Here is an 18,826-nt window from a genome sequence, read left to right on the forward strand (position 1 = left end):
CCTCAGCCCACTGCTTCTGTACTGTGGACTGTGCAGATTGCAAAGCTAATGTGTAATGGGCTTCAGAAAAGAACTCTTGTCTTTAACAGTCCTTTAAAATAGACAGACCAAAAAGAAAAGCTGAAACCTCGGGTTTCAGCATGCTACATCCACATAACTATGCCTGCATACATAATCTGTACGTGTTTGCAAGCACAATACTTTGTCAGTTGATACTGTTATTATGTACATAGACAGGAGCATGTATGTAAGCAGCTAAACCAGCATACTAGAACCTCATTGCAATATAATTTGAAAAGGTCTAGAATAACTGAACTATATCAGTGGATTAACAGTCATCTACTCTTTTTGGATGGAGAACAGAATCTGGTGTAGTTTTCCACTCTAGAACAATTCATAGTCAAAGAGACCAATCCCACAAATTCTGTATGCTGGGCTTTGCAGAATTTGTTAAAGCATTACCTGGCAAGGGCAAGTGAGAATACTGATGTTAGAGAAAAAATAGAAGTGGACTGCAGTATTTGGCTGATGAAGATTTTTACGCTACGAGTATGCATGCCTTGAAAATGAGTTTTGCTAAAGATATTGGTGGAGTGAAGGGAAATTCAGAGTTACAGAACTGAAGAAAGAAATCTTTTGGAGTGTAGAGGCAGGTTGGAGCTGAGGAAACTGGAGACGTTTGAAAGCCAGGAGAAGAAATTTGCATTTGATGTGGATGGCGAGACAGAGCTATACACTCTCCCACATTTCTGTTCATGTGTTGCTTAAAAATGATGTCTTGCATTAAAAGCACCACTGGGGAATGGTGAGAATAAAAATTTGAAAACAAATAATTGCCCCTGATTTAAGGCTCTTACCCAGCCAAATAAAACTCCGAGCCTTTCCAGGCTGCAAGTGATTCCTGCTGGTGTTGCAACCTTTCAACAGGAGTATATAGGGAGAAAAACAGCAGCTCCATCAAAACACACCACACATGGGGTGGCTGAGGACAGCTGGAGTGAAAAGTCAAATGGCCGCTCTGTGTGAAAGCACGGACAATGCACGTCTTTCCCAGCCTGAGGCTCTCGGCACATCTCTTTGCACACTGCCAGAGTGATGGCTTTTTACACAGACCAGCGCTCCAACTCTTATCACAGTAGCTCAGTAAACAACACCTGTAGACGTCTGAAATCTGGCCATCCACACAATCAGAGATATAGCTGGCCGGAAACAATGCCCTTATCAGCATAGGTCTGCCTGCAGCACTCACCCTTCCTTGCTGGAGGAGGCCACTCTGCCCTCTCACACTGTGCTCAATGTGTACCAGCTTCTGCAAGTTTTCCTGGGGGAAAGAAACAGCGTTTAGGAGACTGCGTGGTGACTGTTCTTTAGACAAGCAGGCAAACCTTCCCTCACCCCTCCTCACCATTTTATTTCTCTAAAAGTGGTATTACAGAATTAGGTTTCAGAGAGAACTGAGCCCAGGGATTTTATGCCAGCCTTACAGGTTTTCTAAAACCTCATCACCTGCATTCATATCTGCTGTGGCCTTCCACACTCCTGTTACCTCTGATACCTCAGTTCACCTTCACAAGGGCCTGCTGACTCCATATAGTATTTATACATGGCCTCTTTGCTGACTTTCTTGCTCTGGGAACTAATAAACTGGCAGCAGAGACAAAGTACAGTATCTGCTCCAAAGGCTTGTGCATTAGTGGCATGACACGGATAATCCAAAGCATGCTATGATAATATAAGGCTGTTGCTAGGGTTATCTGGAGGTTTATATTCTGTGATAACGGATTAATGGCTTTGCAGTAGGGGATTTAGAAGGTTAACTAGTAAGCAGGCAATGAAGCTGCAGCTCTCCTTTGATGCTTTGCAAAGATCAGGAGGTTCATTATCAAACTCTGATACTATTAACTGCCTACCTGGCCTTAAAGCACAGACAATCAGTGGGCACTGGTTTGTGGCATGAACTTATCTATGAATATGATAAATAAGATTAAATCTAGCTAAGCCTGTGCTCTCATAAAAAAGATGGTATTGGATGAATATACAAAGGAGGCAGAAGGGATGTCTGTACCTTTGTAATATTGCTAGAGTCTTTTCAAATCTCCTTCCATTTAGCAGGTGGGGCTGCAAAAAGTGAGGTTTGTACATAGGATTCAGCTGTGGTTTTATCTGGTCAGAGCAGTAGAATGGGCTGCACAGCAGCAATGAGTCATCACTGGAATATGTCTAAAAATTAGGAGTCTCTTGTCTACGTTAGCCATTGTATCCTAAATCCTCAGCTACACACCCAGATAAACTACAGACTAAGGACCATATTTGATATAGCTTCATGACCTGGCAGCGTTTGACTACAGTTTTCTGCTATGACAGATAATGGTCTGTTTTCCTATGCTCCATTGACTGGCATTAAGATACCCTTGGGCTTAGTTAGACTCGATTAGATAGTACAATGTATCTGCCTGATACAAATCAGTGCTGTCTACAGAATCGGGTAATTAAGAAAGCTATCACAGATACCAGAAGGAGCATATCCATGTCAACATGATGGTCTGTCAAGGCTAATTAACCCTGGATTTCAGCTAACACAATTAATGTACCTATCTCAACTTGCTTTTTGAGATAAGCCTGAAATACCTCTGTATGTTACTACCCTGATGAAATATTACACTTGTTTAGCATCATGCTAAGTTTAGTTCTTAATCAGTAACCGCATATCAAACATATGGAAGCACCTACAAACCTTGACCAGCACAGGGCTGCATTGTGATCATGCAATATAACTGGCAGTTGACACATTTTCAAGAATTTCAGCCATCAAGTATCTCTTTTGCAATGCAGGAAGTAACAAATGGAGTTTTTCAGGTCACTATAGGCCAGCAAAATGGAAACAGAATGTATAAACTAGTAGCGCAGGAAATACCAGGGATCAGGAGACAGCTGGCATTTGCAAAAGATTTGCAAAGGACTTTCCCATCACTAAAGGGTATTTGAGCCCTAGCAAAACTTGTCAAATTGACAGCTTCCACAATGGAAACACATCTTCATCTGCAGAAAAGGCAGTGGCCTCCTGTGAGGACACTCATGGCCAATGCTAGTACTACTCATTGGGCTTTCTACAGGAGTGAGAGAAGTTGCTGCAGCTCAGATACACCTCAGCTTTTCTTAGGACTGCTGGCAGAGGTGCCTGTTGCAATGCTGACATTTGCAATATGGACACATGTTCACCAGGAAATGGACAGAGATGTATCAAACTCATTTCCTGTAGGAAGTCAAACAACCATCACATGTGAAGGACAGTGATTTATCTGGGAATGTGGGCAGCTGAAGGGGGGGTATAGTTTCCCTACAGTTCCCCTAAAATTCCGTGTTTATATAGTTTTCTTTATTCTCCTAAAACTATCATCATTCTCCTTTCAAATATCCTTCACAAGCTATGAGTAAAAAATGAAAACAAAGCTCCACCCAACTAGTACTGCAGATGTGGGTGGCTGAAATCATTCTTGAGCTATTTTAGCAGTGAACTGCAGCTTCCATCATATTATCATTATGTCTATGCAGGAGGAACACCTCCCCAAGGAATTCACCAGCTGTTAATAGCAACAATGATTTGTAGCTCTTAGCATCTTAGGGCCTCTGACAGATTGTAGAAGTTCTGAGAGCAATACAAACCCTGCTTAGTTCAAGTAGTGAATGTCTCCTAGAGTTACAGACAGACTTAATGCTATGCGGTGATGGTGTGCCTTATGCCTCTGTTTGCATATCTGTAAATTGCAAATAGTATTTTCCTAATTGACGAAAATGCTGTGGAGATAGTTAATATTATAACGTGTCTGAAAATCCTGGGTTAATAGCTCCCGTGGAAAAACTGCTAGAGTGTCATTATCATACAACAAAAAAGCTAATAATGAATCATTGATATCCTGCAGAAAATGTAGATCATAATTCAATGCTCCTGTCAGATTTTTGGAGTGTAGTTTGATGAGTTGATAAGTGGCAGCAGAAATCTTCCTCCTTCCAGGTACATGCCAAGTCTAAATTATTGCTTAGAACTTCAACCAGGTACGTGACAATTTATTAACGCTCTGTCTTGAGTGGCATTGTTCAGTTTGTTCTGTAATTAGAGTAACTTCTTAAATTCTTCGCATTTTTTAAAATCTGAGAGAAAGAAAAGAACTGCTGGTTGTGGCTTTTGTGGATGGGATATTAATTCAGGAGGACAACCTCTGATTTAGCAGAATATTGAACTTTGATTCTAATGAACCTATGCCTTCACAAAACCCACAGCGTTCACACAGATGGGAAAGAAGGAAATTTTGTTTCATCTCTTCCAGGCCACAGTTTTGAAAAAGAGCAGATGTGCTCTGATGATACAATAAAAAATGAAGTGTAAAAATCTATGGGGAATTTGCAATGAAATTGTTCCAAACCAGACATTATTAATAGCAATTATTATACAGTCTGTGACACCTGTAAAACTCAGATGATACGGTGATGTTCAAATTAAAGCATGGCTTAGTGGAGGTAAAATCATTGCATGGTAAAGCAACACAGCAAATTTGATTTTGCCCACTTATGTATACTTCTAACTTCAGAAAAGTATTCATACACGTCTCCCATAAATCTGAGTGAAATCTAAGGAAGCACAGGTGCCAGAAAAAGGTGTGGGACCTTGATCTGTTAGGAACCGAGCTCTTGCAGTTCTCAACCTCTAATACAGGTATCCCTAAAGCCCTGAGATTACTGTGGAAGCTTTTCCCGAGATCTCAGTTTTATGATGAAGTATTTATTATTTTGGTACAAAGAATGCTTTAATAATGGAAAAGTATGATTATAAATGCTTTGCCTGAGGAGAAAGAAAATCAGAATCAAACCTGATGAAAATTTTGCTCAGTAAATGCGTGGTTTCAGAGTCATTCTGTAGAGTGGACAGATTACATTTCTTTTTATGATAAAACTCTAGGCTTGTTAAACCACATCCTCCCTGCAATCTACATCTGTTCTTTTGTCTTGGTAACAGAATAGTGTTTATGTAGTAATTAAGTACTGGTTATTGCTATCAATGCTGAACATCACTCAGAATTAGTCTGTATGAACATCGTTGTTTCCATGCATCTTGCTTTTACGTTATGCTGCTTTCTCTTTCCTTTTCTTCTCCCCCTTCACCATTACATTTGGCTGTAATGCAACTACCATTTCATCTGCAAAGACTTCCCTCCCAACTTTTGTCCTCATCCTATCTACTATAATGGCTGATGACAAAATACTTTGTGCTAATACCCAAAATATCTTTAGATAAAGCTGAGAGTAAGCAATCAAAGAGATCAGCGTAGGTGATGGTTTACATTCAGCAAAGGTGTTCAGGCTGTCTGCCTGCTGAAGCAGTGTGCTGCTTTGTTTACATGATTCATGTTTGGAACTTTTCCTTAGCAATCAGGAGGAGTAAAAAAGGTGCTGTCTTTAAAATGAAGGTTTGAAGGTTTTGGGTTGTCACAGAGCCACACCAACAGAGCAAATGGGCTGATATTGTATGAAGGGGGAATGTGTTCTGAGGTACGTGTGCTGGGATGAGGTTGGGGGTGGAGAAGCTTGGAGCAGAAAAGCAGAAATGGACTTAAACCAAATCAATAGGTCCAAGCTTTTTTAAGTTTGCATTGAGTGAAAATGCAGATCTGAATTTTGAGTTTTGACCTTAAAAACCTTGAACTTAAGAATGCTCAAAGTCTTGATCTGTTGTCCATGGCTTGAGATCATCTCTGCACAAAACCAGAAATCCACCAGTTGGACTTGATGTTGATCTGTCATAATTTTGCCACTCCCTTCAGGAGAAGCAGGTTCAGAGCCTCAGTCTCAATTTCTAGCTATCAGATGGGGAAGGAGGCAGATCCATGAAGACAGGTTTTTCCATTCAGGAAATAGTAAGTAGCTTTAGCTACAACTTATCCCTTTCTGATACTAATATTAGAAGGCTTGGGTTTTGTCTGTTGCTGGCCATGAGGAGATCATCACTGAACTTGGTGCTCTGAAACAGCCCATGAACACACGGGCTCCATTTATGGCCTTGGCACATATATCAGAGACATGGCTTTTAAACCTGAGCAGCAGAGATTTCCAGATATGAGCAATAGTTGACATTCTTGGCTCGGGTTCATTTGCTGCAAGCAGATACTTCTACTTCTCTGAACAAAGCATGAAAGCTTCAGTTTTAAAAGAAGAAGGGCACCTTGGGTTTTGAGACTCTTTCATTCTTACCTCCCAAGCTGTTGCAAAAAACATCCTTCATCTAGTTGACCTACTGTGTTTTTACCAGTTTTTTCCCCTGCAGCCAGAGGACAAAGGTGTTAAAGGGAATATGCTGAGTCAGCAGTGCTGGTGGTGCAGAGCTGTAGTGTCCTCCAGCATGTGTCTTTCCCTAACAATTCCTGTGCATTCATTCTTTCAACCTTAAAATCCTACCTGAAAACAAGCACATACTAAGAAGGGTTGACACTTCATTTCTTCCCTTTGTCTGCATTGATGCCCAGGTGTTTTTTCTCTTTGTTGAATTTCGTGTTTTGGTGCCCGCGTGATTATTAACAAGCCTCTCTGTGCTTAGTAAATGAAATAACAAAGAAGTGAATTGAATGCCATCTGTAAGTAACCATAGGGAAGGATGTTTGCAATGCCAAAGAAATCTTTAATTTAGCAAAGGCACAGCAAAATCCCAATACAGGATGTTAAATTCAGCAATGTTCAAATGAGAAATAAAATGTGAAAGCTTCCCAAAAGATATGATACGTTCCCAATCACCTGAAATCCCTGTGACCCAGTGCAATGATAAAATACTTAAGATGAGACACCTTTTGAGAAAGAAACACTTCAGTGTAACCAGTCACTATTGGATGAAATGCAGGATGCGTAGAATGAGGTGCTTTGTTCTCTAACATGCATACTGTTGAACACAAACCACGTAAGAGAAAACGTCTTCCTTAGCAACTGCACGTACTCCTTGGTAATCTAAATGCCTTGAAAAGAAGTGCTTAAAAATGGCATTTTTCGAAATTTTGGGCTGTATTATGACTATTTTCTAGGTCTAACAAAAAGAAAGGCACTGCCTTCAGTTATCACCCAGAGGTCCATCAAGTTGAATTCCTCTGGAACCTGCTGGATCCTGTGTCTGACAGTCTCTCTGCTGCCTCCTATGCCTCCCAACACTGCTTCTTACTGATGTCAATAGAAAACTCCTATCACCTTAGCCAAAAATTAGACCTAGACCCTTGGAAAGAAATGACCATAAGACCAGCTATATGCAGGCTATCTTTGCCAGTAAATTAGGACTCTAATATCATGTAAACGATATTAATAAATCACACTGAGCTTACAGAAACTGTTCATTACTTTGGAAAACTATGTAACTTATTTAGATACCTAAATCTGAATTTAGACATGAGCTCTAACCTATGAAAGTCTTGGCCAGTTTATTTGGTAGTGTGATCATTTGCAAGACTATAAACCATTACCTATTCTTCTGAAGTAAAATGGGATTCCAGAATTGTGGAAAAATTATGTAAATTAGCTCAGAATGTGTCTTCGACAGTACATTTGTGATGTCTTCAACATTTCATATCTAAAACCATCCCAGGCTAGAAATAGAACCATGAAAATTCCCGTCTTCCGCTTTGTTGCTCCACATACCATTTCAGCAACCCCAGGAGAGAAAAAAACTTTGTGCTGCTTGCTACAGTGACTTACATCTTGCACAGCTGCACTAAAGGACATAGACCTAGTCCCTATCTGCAATACTGTAAACCAGATCTGTATAAACCCTTGAGTTTCACCCTGGAGGAGGCTTCAGAATTTAGCAGAGATATGAATTCACTTCAGCAGATGCGCAGAAAAGACACTATCGATCGGGAGAGCATGTGTCATGGTAGGACTCACCGCTTGGAGCATGCTGTCGTTGGCTCGGTCCGTGATTTCAGAAACAATGAATAAGGCAGCTGAGGATTGAAGCAAAACAAACACCATAAATCACATAAAAGAGTAGGAAAATAACCCAAATCCCTTCTGTTTGCAAGGGCATCTTGAAAAAAACCCAAACATCCCCAGCAGCAGCTCCTTTAACTTGTTTGGCACCTTTGGAACGCAGCCGCCCAGCAAATTTAAGACACAGCACAGTGCTGTCAGTTCCCTGCCCTTCATCATCCTCTTGTGTGAAACTCTGCCTCATACTTGTGCTGACCAAGAGAGCTCATGAGGTCCCTTTTAAGCATGTAGCATGGCACAAAATCTTTTTGTGATGTTTTCTAGTTGCACATTTTTGACAATTGGAGCTTGTGGTAGAGAGAGATTAATGTAATCCAGCTGTAGCCATCCAAAACCACAGCAATCTAAGGTGATCTGTTTCCCCTTACTGCCAAGCATCCCTTTCTGACAGAAGTGTGTCTGAAGTGGTGACATGAATTAACACCTGGATTCTCCATTGGCAAATAACCTGGGCCAGGGCATGTTTGCTGACCCCGAAAGCAGTGGCATAACATGGCTCAGGTCCTTACCTCAAATCTCCTCCCCTGTGGAACAGGGCATCCTATCTGTTTGTGGGCGTAATCTGGGAGCAAGCTAGCCATCGCTGGCCAGAAATGTGACAAGCACGTGCTAACCACAACCAGGACAGGCAATTGTCGCCACAGGACTTGAGTGTCTGCCCTGGCCTTGTTTAAGTTACTGGTATAGCTGTAGTCCCACTGTCAGTGTCTAAGGTCCTAAATCTTGCACGAGACTCTACTCTTGGTCAGAACAGACAGGCCTTCAGTCAGCCGCAGACCTTATTGCTCTGAGTTGGCTTGGATTTACACTCAGTGTAACAGAGAGGTGAGCTGGTTTCGTCAATACAGTGTTGTTCCTGCTTACTCCAGCCTGGAAGCTACTCCCACTGAGGCCATAGCTAAACCTGGCTTTGACTTCAGTGGGAGTAAGAGACTTCTGCTTTATCCATCTGATGTGTTAGAAAGGATGGTGTTAGCAGCTGAACATCTGGATTTGTTCTTGATTGTGCATAACTGATTTTTATGCAATGTCTTTCAAGTTTACTTAGGCTTAAGGAATCCGGAATACAGACATACAATTCAAACCTCCTGGGTTTCTCCAAAGTTCACAAAGCACAGCAGGCATACCATAGATAATGGTACACAAACAAGCAGGTGGAGCCACCCAATTGACTTTGCAATGACCAGGCCAAATATGGACTAGAGCCAAAGAAGACTAGGATTTCCCCGGTGATAGGGGGAGAACTACAATATCTGCAGCACGCTTGTATAAATGGTAACTTCTTCTTCTGTAAGTTCATGGTGTCAAAACTATAGGAAGCCCACGTTTCAATAAAAAAAGATAGGGTTCTTGCCCTAAATAATTTGTCTAAATTAGTAATCAGTTCGTATAGATCTTAGATCTAAACTATTAACACAAAATCTTGAAAATAATCCTCTTCCATATACTACCATTATAGATCCTGTACCTCTTTAGAAGCAGAGTTAGCAAAGCAGAACTTTTGTTCTACCCATTTCATTTTACCTTGTGTGGCTTCATACTCTGTAGAATCAGGACAAAGATTATTCAAGTAATCTGTAGAAAATAAACAAACACAGGCATCCAGTAATCAGAATACACATCCACATAATTTTAGTGTTCTTAGCTAAAACATAAGATCCTAATCATAGAATCATTGAATGGTTTGGGTTGGAAGGGACCTTAAATGTCATCTAGTCCAACCCCCCCTGCCATGGGCAGGACACCTTCCACTAGACCAGGTTGCTCAAAGCCCTGTCCAGCCTGACCTTGAACACTTCCTGGGATGGGGCACCCACAGTAATGTCCCATATCACTTTATTCCCAAATAATTAAGTGTATATAGCCTCTTTCCAAAGCAAAACTCATCTTTGACTGCATTCTCCTTTGAGAACCCATGCAAGAGCAGCGATACAGATTTGGACTCATCACATAACTTGGCAGGTATGAACAAATAGAGAGTGACAAAAATATTTCCTTGTTTCTCAGCCAAGAGAATTGCTGAGTAGCACCACTTTACAAGGAATTGTTCTTCTAATGAATTCTGTTTTCCCATCTGAATGAATGGTGTTTGCTGTAATGACTGATTTTCTATAGTTATAGTAAATGAATTATATCCATTTTATAGACACGGGAAGGAGACTCTGGTTCTATACATGCCCAGTTCAATGATTATTCCTCAACTCAATCACATTCTGAAAATAGGTTCTGTAAAATACACACAATATGACTTACATTTACAGGAATTATATTTGCATTATATACAAACCTTTAACCTGTCAGTTTTATTTGGACTACTTGCCTTGGATCATCTGTCTGTTCTTTGTCTGGCTCTTTATGCTTTTAATGACTGTATATGAGTGCCACCATTTTAAAAGCCTAATCCTGAAATACTTCACTCTTATCTTTCTGATAAATCCAGGCTCCTAAATTCTGCATCCAAGAACTAGGCCTCTGTGCTGAGAATGGTGCTGTGCATGCATATCCGTTCCCTTGAATGTCCTATCCGTATACGTTTCTCTTTCTAGTGCTGTGCTCTCCCTAGCATCCCGAAATCTACCTGGGTTTTACAAGCATCTGCCTGTACTCAGGCAGGAAGGGGTTGTGCAGTGTTATCAGGCAATATTTAGTGTTCCTTTTCACCGCTGCAAGCTCTGTCCTTGGCTATGGACATTTAACTGAGTGGGCAACTCCTTTTGGCTGTACTGCAGTAACTGGCAACAAATATCCTCATAAAACACCCTTCCTTATCTGGTAGAAACAGCCAGTTATGAACACACAAGTACACCTGCTTTTTTTTTTTTTTTTTTTTTTTACACTGGCTAGAGAATTTGAAGGACTGCAGCGTTCCAGACCCACCCTGTCCTAGCAGGCAAGAACGGGCTTGGTTTCTTGAGGTGAAGAACTGAAGCAGTAAACCTATTTTCTGGAATATCTTAATCCAGCAGACCTTATCTCACTACACGCAAAAGCTTTCATCTTCCCAGTTAGTGCCAGTACCTGGGACAAGGAGGAGCTCAAGTTGCTTCAAGCATAGACGGAATCCAATCACTCAAGCTGCACTGAAACCCTTCCAGCTGTCTCACAAAATACCATGCTTCATGTTTGCAATTTACCTTGTGGACCACAGAAATGGGCAGAGGAAATGGAACATAGTGGGTGTATTTCTGACAGGGACATGCAAAGTCCTTTTTCTTAGATGCAGTATTTGTGTGCATGCACTAAAAACACTGTGAGGATCTTGTGAGACTGCTAAATACTGCAACGCACAAGTCTGGAAAGTTGCCCTTAATCTAGACACACCCAGAGAGGGAAGCAAGTCAGACAGAAAAAAAGTCCTACTATTGGCATCCGGTGTTCATTTGTATTGCTTGTACTAAAAAAGCAAAACCAGCTGTGAATAATGAGTTGCATCCTTGATCAAAGTGTCTGGAGCAAGATGAAACTGCTGCTAATCTGTGCTGTGAATAAAAATTTCATATGGTCACTTTGTTCTGCTGCATTTATAGGAGTCCCTTCTAATATGCTGTGTCCTTCATCAGCTGTTCAGTATGGGCAGGGTTTATGGCTTCCTTTTTACTGTCCCACGTGTAACTCATCTTGCATCCCTCTCCACCCACACATACACATACTCCCAAAGCATTTCTCCATCTTTACGTCTATGGATCCCTGCTCTTTTGTGTTCTGACTAAATTACTTGACAACACTGAAATTCATTGTTACATTTCACCATTTCCTTCCCCAACTAGTTCATTAGTTACAAACCTAAACTTCACAATTCTTTCTAGGGGCCACATCCTGCTCCAGAAAGCTTGCTCCCCTCACAGGTTCAGACTGGCTAGATTTGTTGTAGCTTGCAGAGAATGAGCCCCCAGAGAGAACACAACCCCCCTTGGACAGACTCCAGGTGGGAGTCATATATATGGTCCTGAATGTAAAGGGAAGGTGTTACTGTAAATGTAAAGTCTGTAAATGTACTGCTAATGTAAATTTGGATCTCTGCCTCCTACAATGCAGAGAAATTTGACTGGGATTTTGACTTAAACTTATCACTAGCCTTAGGTGTACTGTACATAGGGCTTAGGGTGCAGTACTGGGTACCACTGCTTTGTTGCTGGAGTAGGAGGAGATGGGGCTTGCCACTGTCATACAGGATGCAGTGCAGCATCCCCTTGCTGGGGACTACTGTCCCCTACTGTCTCTGATAATCGCCCTTGACATAAATAAAATCAAACCTGTTTGCTGGCAATGAGGCTGAACTCTGCCTCTCCTAATTTACAGGAGGAAAAAGCCAGGAAGGAGTAGCTAAAAGCACCTGACTTTACACTTTTTTGTGACCTTTCAGCATGGTTGTGCTGAAGAAGTGCCTGCTCCTTGCTAGGCTCCCTGACATTTCCTGAATCCTGTACTAAGCTTATTGAAGTTCCCAGGAAATCCCAAACTGCTTCAGCCCTATTTTAGCTGTCTTGGTATCAATGTGTGTCACAGTGGAGGCACAGAACATCATGGGAGCATTTCCACTGAGTGCCTTTGGAAGTGATTTTACTGACCTGTGAGCAGCACACGATACTGGAAGACACGCTGCACCACTTTCAAAAGCTGGTGTTTCACACTCTGAGGGCTGCCACCAGAGCTCTGCTGTCCTCAATGGAAGGGAAAGGAAACACAAAGGTCAGGGATGTGTGAGCTCAGCAGCAAACTGTTGTCTCCACCTGATGCGTACTATGAAAGTTTGCTACCAGTTGCATGCACAAATTCCATTGAACCATTCCCAATTTACCCAGCTTGCTAGGGGGTATTGTCTTTGTGACTATAAAGTACTGTAAACAGTTTATTTCCTATGACATCATTCACAAATAGTTTGGACTCAGAGGGAAAAGGAAGGAAAGCAAATACCATTTAGGAGGTAAAGGCTGGATAAAGATTTTAGGGTGGCATCTGAAAACAGAGGTATCAGATCTCCATGAAGCTTGTCATCATTGTTCCTTTTTTGGAATGAAAGTTTCTTCTGCTTGCAACTTTTTAGTATCTTATTTCAAGACATGGAATTGAGCAAAATACCGCAAGGCATCTCCCCTGTGATTGAGGTGGAACTGAATGTCCAGAGAGTGTTTACAAGAAAATAAAGTGAGGTTGTGATCTGATTTAACACACACATGGAAAAGAAGTAACATTTTTCTCTTTACGCTTTAGATTTGACCCATTGCATGTCACCGCATATCAGGCCCAGTCAGCACGGGTTTATGAAAGGCAGGTCCTGCTTGATTAACCTGATCTCCTTTTATGACAAAGTGACCCACTTAGTGGATGAGGGAAAGGCTGTGGATGTCATTTACCTGGACTTCAGTAAAGCCTTTGATACCACTTCCCACAGCATTCTCCTGGAGAAACTGGCTGCTCATGGCTTGGATGGGCGTACTCTTCACTGGGTAAAAAACTGACTGGATGGCCGGGCCCAAAGAGTTGTGGTGAATGGAGTTAAATCCACTTGGCGGCTGGTCACAAGTGGTGATCCCCAGGGCTCAGTATTGGGACCAGTTCTATTTAATATCTTTATCAATGATCGAGTGCACCCTCAGACAGTTTGCAGACAACACCAAGTTGGGTGGGACTGTTGATCTGCTTGAGGGTAGGAAGGCTCTACAGGTTGCCCAGGTGGGCAAGAAGACCACTATCACGTTTTAAAAAAATGCAATAGGAAAGGACTGAGATGCCTCCCCCTCATTTGTGTGTATATGCACGCATGCCAGAGGGCAAGAAGTTACAGAACTCACCGATTCTGGGGCAAAATCCTGCTGATCACATCCTAGGAAAAGCCTCATCTGCTTTCTTAGAAATAAGAGCTAATTCTCAGGGTTGATAGTTAAGACAGAAGTGTATAGGCATGTGTCTGGGAGGGATGCTGGGAATACAGGCTCTCAGTAGAAAGCTTGTATTTGCCAAGTTCATGTTCAGAGCAGTGTGAGCCATCAGAACTCCCCTGGGCTGCTAACAGGAAGTAATTGTGGTGACTGCAAGGTATCTGTTTGTAAATGCTGACTTCCAAATGTCTTTTGAAATTAATCGTTATCCTTAATATTTCACATGTGCTGCAGAGAAAACCACAATCCATACCCCATAGAGCTGGCATTCTAAATAACCTTTAAGGTCTGATCACTAATTTATCCTCACACCCCGCTGCCACCCAAGTAAACATTGTTATTTCTCCTACCAGAAAAAGATAATAAGAAACAGGGGTTCTGGACCCACAATAAAGCAGCATAGCTTTTAACTATTTTAGCTCAACAGAGTCAGTGTAGCCCAACTGAACTTTCCTATCCACATATGGGTTTATGCTTTTGAAATTATGTGAAATGGCCACACTGCCAGTACTTTAAAATGTAATCAGGAATCATGGAATGTCTGTGACATGTCTCTTGATGGTGTTTTTCAGTTATTCAGCATAGATGACTGAGTTAACACAACTGGAAAATACGTGTTTCTTGCTACAGGGCCAGAGGTTACAGGCCTAGGGGTTACAGGCCATTCAGGGAGTCTAGATGAAAGGAACCCTGTATGTGTCTGGCCAGTGGAGTTTGTGTCTTCCTGTGCCATTCAGTGTTGCCTGTCACAACATCCTCTGTAAACAGAGGAAGCAGTTAACAGGCATTTAAAAATGCAGAAAAATGCTATTGTAAAGATGTTGTGGGTAAATCGCTGCCAGCACCTATACAGGTTAACCCTAACTTCATCCTGGCCAGACCCAGTACAAAAGAAAGGATGGAAAATGCAGTGGAAGAGGACAAGATATGAAAAGATGGTAATAATAATAGTTATTAACTCTAACACATCTTCAAAGAGCTTGATAAGTTAATATGTGACTGAGAAACTACTCCACTATGTGCTTGTATTTCAGCAAAATATACTCACAGATCTGTAGATTCACAAACATACATTCTGTATGCACACACAGGGGTGTGTGGGCAACAGAGACAGACACAGAAGCAAACATCTCTGCACATGTGAACATCTCACTTCGCGTTTAGCACCAGGATGTGTGAAGAGAGCTATCCCCCCACTCTACCCTATGTGAACACTGGTGGAGTTGCACAAAAAGTCTCTTTGAATAAGCCCTGTGGCACAACCATGTGTTAGTGCAGGTAAAAATACGTGGGAGACTTACCTCAAACTCCTGAATTATGGTAGCCAGTTGGGAATATTTAAGGCAGGTTTCATCTAGCAAAGCCAAATTCCTGTCAAACTGCATAATGTAATCTGTGTGGTGATTCAGCCTTGATTTTCTGGACAGAAAAACGTCAGCAACTTTCTGGTGTTCCTCCCTAAGGCCACAGAAAGAAAAGAAGCAGCAAATAAATAAATAAATAAAATTAAAGAAGAGGAGCCATACTTCTTTTTCATTGTATTAGACCCACAGTGGCTAAGGACATTGTGCAGCTAAAGCCTAGGTTAAATGGCAGGAAAGAGGGAGTGCTTCCCTGACATACTGGACAACAAAACAGGCTGCTGTAGAATGGGCACCACGAGTGGCTGATCCTTCGGCTGTGCCTTTGCCATGGCAGCACTGTGTCCCCATAGTGTCTCCTTTCTGGACACAGCTTCTGCTTCTCTAAACAGACCTTCCAGCTGCTGCAGTGCTTTGAGCACTGATTGTGGGGGATAATATAATGTCTTCAGTTGTAACATCGTACCTTCAGCTCTCCTTCTCTGCCCCCTTCTCAGCACTGCCCCACCATCATCTGTCTCAGCACCCAGCTGCACAGTACTGAAATACTTACGAAGCATGTACAAGGAGAGAATAGGACAAAATCTGGGATCACAAAAGAGTAATCATAGTTAAGAGAGGAACATGAGTTCCTGGGGATGTCAGAGCAACAGAGTGTCTGGGAGAGTGCAGGCACAGGGAAGGACTTACTGGAAGGTTCAAGGGTGGTGGTGACCTGGGAACCTGTATGAGCACAGCCTGTTGTGTTGGCAGCATTTGCAGTACAGCCCTCTTTTCTCCCCAGTGCCACAGAGTATTTCTGGATAGAATCTTAGGGCATTTCCAGTTGTGTCCCTTCTGTCTTAGGGAATGGGCAGCATGCTGCTAGAGTAGGGCTGTGACTTCTCTAGGACACAAGTAATTTTAGATCCCAGCTGGAAACATCACTTCTCCTTGTGTTATGAGTGTATAAATCATAATTCATCAATGAAATCTTTTAAGTCTTTCTGCCATTTGTAACAGTCCCTTGGTGGACATGAATATACAGTTCCCTTTAGCCTTTTCCTTCCTTGTTGTGTGCTTTGACTTGAAAGTGCAGGGCTGCCAAGGAGATCTGTGCCCTGCATTTAGGATTGTTACTGAAAAGTTCTCCTGATCTAACTGATTTGCTTAACTGCTCAGTGGCAGTGCTGGGATAGGGTCAGCCACTGTCAGTGACCACTGCCTCCTGGAGTCCAGCAAAGTGGAGGTGTGGGGCTGCATGGTCCATCGTGAGCTGTTCAGTCTGGGCCAGGGACTCTGCTGGCTGCTGTAGGTTTAGTCAGCTTGGGTCTGCAGAGTTAATTTCTCTTAGACATTCTTATTCCAGCACTTTGATAGACTAGGGCCTGGCAGCCTGGCTTAAGTCAGAGGTCTCCTTAACTGAATGGATTCTGGAGCTTTGTCTGTCCTAGGCATGGTCTTATTCTCTCATGGAAAGACTTCACCCTGTGAGGATGTTTGGCTTAGGTGGAGTCGCTCAGCAGGCTGCCAGTGTCTGTTTGGCTTGGAAGCCTAGCCCGTGCAGCGCCCTGCCTTGGTGCTGGGAGTGAGGGGGTGTCCCTTATCTGAGAGCTACGCAGTTGCTATGTAGATTTCTGTAAGCAGATGATCTTCTTCAGCATCAATTCTGATGTCTGCTGTTTCTGCCTCCCATGGCATGAGTCTGTGACCTTCAGGCCATGAGTGTGAAGCGTGTTGGTGACGACTATGAACTGGCATCAGAGGATAATGCACATGAAGCAGGCTGTCCCCACACTGACTGATGGGGCCATTTTGGAATCATGGGCCGTGCACTGCGCAAATGTTTCAGTATTTGGTTTCTTAGCCTGACAGCCTCTACATTTACTTCCTTCCTGCCTGTATGCAAAATCTGCCAAAGTAGTTCAGGTTCTACTCCTATCATCTCTGCTGGAATCCCAGCCTCCCTGCAAGTGGGGTCAAGGGAACACTGACAAGGTCACCCACCTGCTGTGGAGGGTATGTTAAGGCTGTCAAACCATGCCATTCCATACTTACCATTTAAGGACTCTTTCTTCCAGTTCTCCCAGGATGTCTTGGTGTAATTCATAAATTTCAGGGAGTTCACTTAAGCCCTGCTTGAGTTTAACTTCTTCCTGTTCATTTTCGTCTTCTTCTCCAAGCACTTTCAAGATACCTTCATAGAAATCCTGTGAACAACAATACAGAAATTAGGCCAACAGACTTAAACTCTCTTTTCTGAAATTATCATTACAATTTCTTGACTCCTAAACTGTGCTTTCTAGGAATTATAAGATATGCTATCAATAGTGGTAGAGTGTGCTCAGTATAGCAAGGAGATCATAGCATATGTTTTCTTCCATTATTTCATACACATTTTCAGCTGAATTCCACAATGCTGTCAAACCAAAATTGAACATTTCACCTGACCAAGCCATCAGACCCTTATGCATACAATGAGTTTGGTATCTTTTTATTTACCTTGCCTTTTTTTCCTGCCTTTCTGGGTGTAGTTGGTCTCATTTTTATAGTGTTTCTTAACCAGAAACATAATTTTTAAAAATGAAGGATGATGTTCTCCTGTCACTTCACTGGGTCCAACAGCTTGACATGAAAAACATCGATGTCTACATGTCTTGTGCTAAAATTTGCAACACTTGTCTCCAAATCTGAACTTAAAGAGAGGAAGAAGCTATAAATTTAAGCTATGGAACAAATCATTTTCCCTATGAAACCTAACTGAGACCTTTTTTCTTCATCTTAGAAATCCTTTTGATCCTGAAGCGGTTTATAAATTATGTGGGCACAGGAGTAATTTCTTCTATATTAAAATGTAGCCAGCTGTGATACATAATAGGGCACCTGTTTAAGAGTGCACAGCAAAATGTTTCCCCAGCTTTGGCTCAGAAGTGAGGAATAAGGCCTCCATCTGAAACTGCAGCGATAATTTGTATTAGATCACCGGGCATTAGAAAATCATCCCAACAGCAGACAGCAAATATTTTGTGCACAAAACATTGCTTAAAGTCTCCTTCATCCAGAGCTCTGGATGCTGAAATGTTTTCAGGCCAAAGCCTTATTCCTACAGGATCCATCTTCTCTGCTTCAGACTGGTAAAGGAGCCTTTGCTGGCACCTGGATACACTGGAGAGACTGTGGGCCCTGTGGTGCCCTGGCCCCTTCCAGGTTCCTACCAGCCACTGCTGCTTCCCCTGCCTGCTGCTGCCAGGCACATCCCCTCTTCACAGGCAGTGGCTAGAGAAGCTCAGGCATTTAAAGCTGCCTGGGCGTTGTGGAGGTCTGGGTGCAAACTGTGGCAATGGGTTGCAAGGCAACACACAACACAAGAAGGCAGGAAAGCTGACGCTGTGCAGAGATTTAACTAACACTTTGCTGCCGAGTGGCATGAGGCAGGTTCCTGACCCACAGATTCTGGCTGCCTTTGCCAGGAGCTTGGGCACTGTAACTAGATGGTTTATCTTCATAGCAGTATCTGTGTTCAAAACCAGCAGCCTTCATTCAATAAAATCAAAAGGGTGTGATTTCAGCACCTTGCTTCTTCAATATTGC

At 42.3% G+C, this 18,826-nt stretch overlaps 1 protein-coding gene across 1 annotated transcript in view; it reads right to left on the bottom strand.

Moving 5' to 3' along the window:
• Window positions 1–18,826, bottom strand: part of FGD5 (FYVE, RhoGEF and PH domain containing 5) — a 96,759-nt gene that overhangs the window by 24,725 nt on the left and 53,208 nt on the right. Inside the window, exons 5-10 of the mRNA XM_075714408.1 lie at window positions 17,294–17,445; window positions 15,197–15,353; window positions 12,585–12,672; window positions 9,541–9,591; window positions 7,912–7,970; window positions 1,250–1,321 (exon numbers count right to left, since the gene is read on the bottom strand). Coding sequence (XP_075570523.1) covers window positions 1,250–1,321; window positions 7,912–7,970; window positions 9,541–9,591; window positions 12,585–12,672; window positions 15,197–15,353; window positions 17,294–17,445 — 579 coding nt within the window. The remainder of the gene's footprint in view (window positions 1–1,249; window positions 1,322–7,911; window positions 7,971–9,540; window positions 9,592–12,584; window positions 12,673–15,196; window positions 15,354–17,293; window positions 17,446–18,826) is intronic.

Source organism: Pelecanus crispus, chromosome 7 (assembly GCF_030463565.1).
Source record: "Pelecanus crispus isolate bPelCri1 chromosome 7, bPelCri1.pri, whole genome shotgun sequence".
Lineage (NCBI taxonomy): Eukaryota > Metazoa > Chordata > Aves > Pelecaniformes > Pelecanidae > Pelecanus > Pelecanus crispus.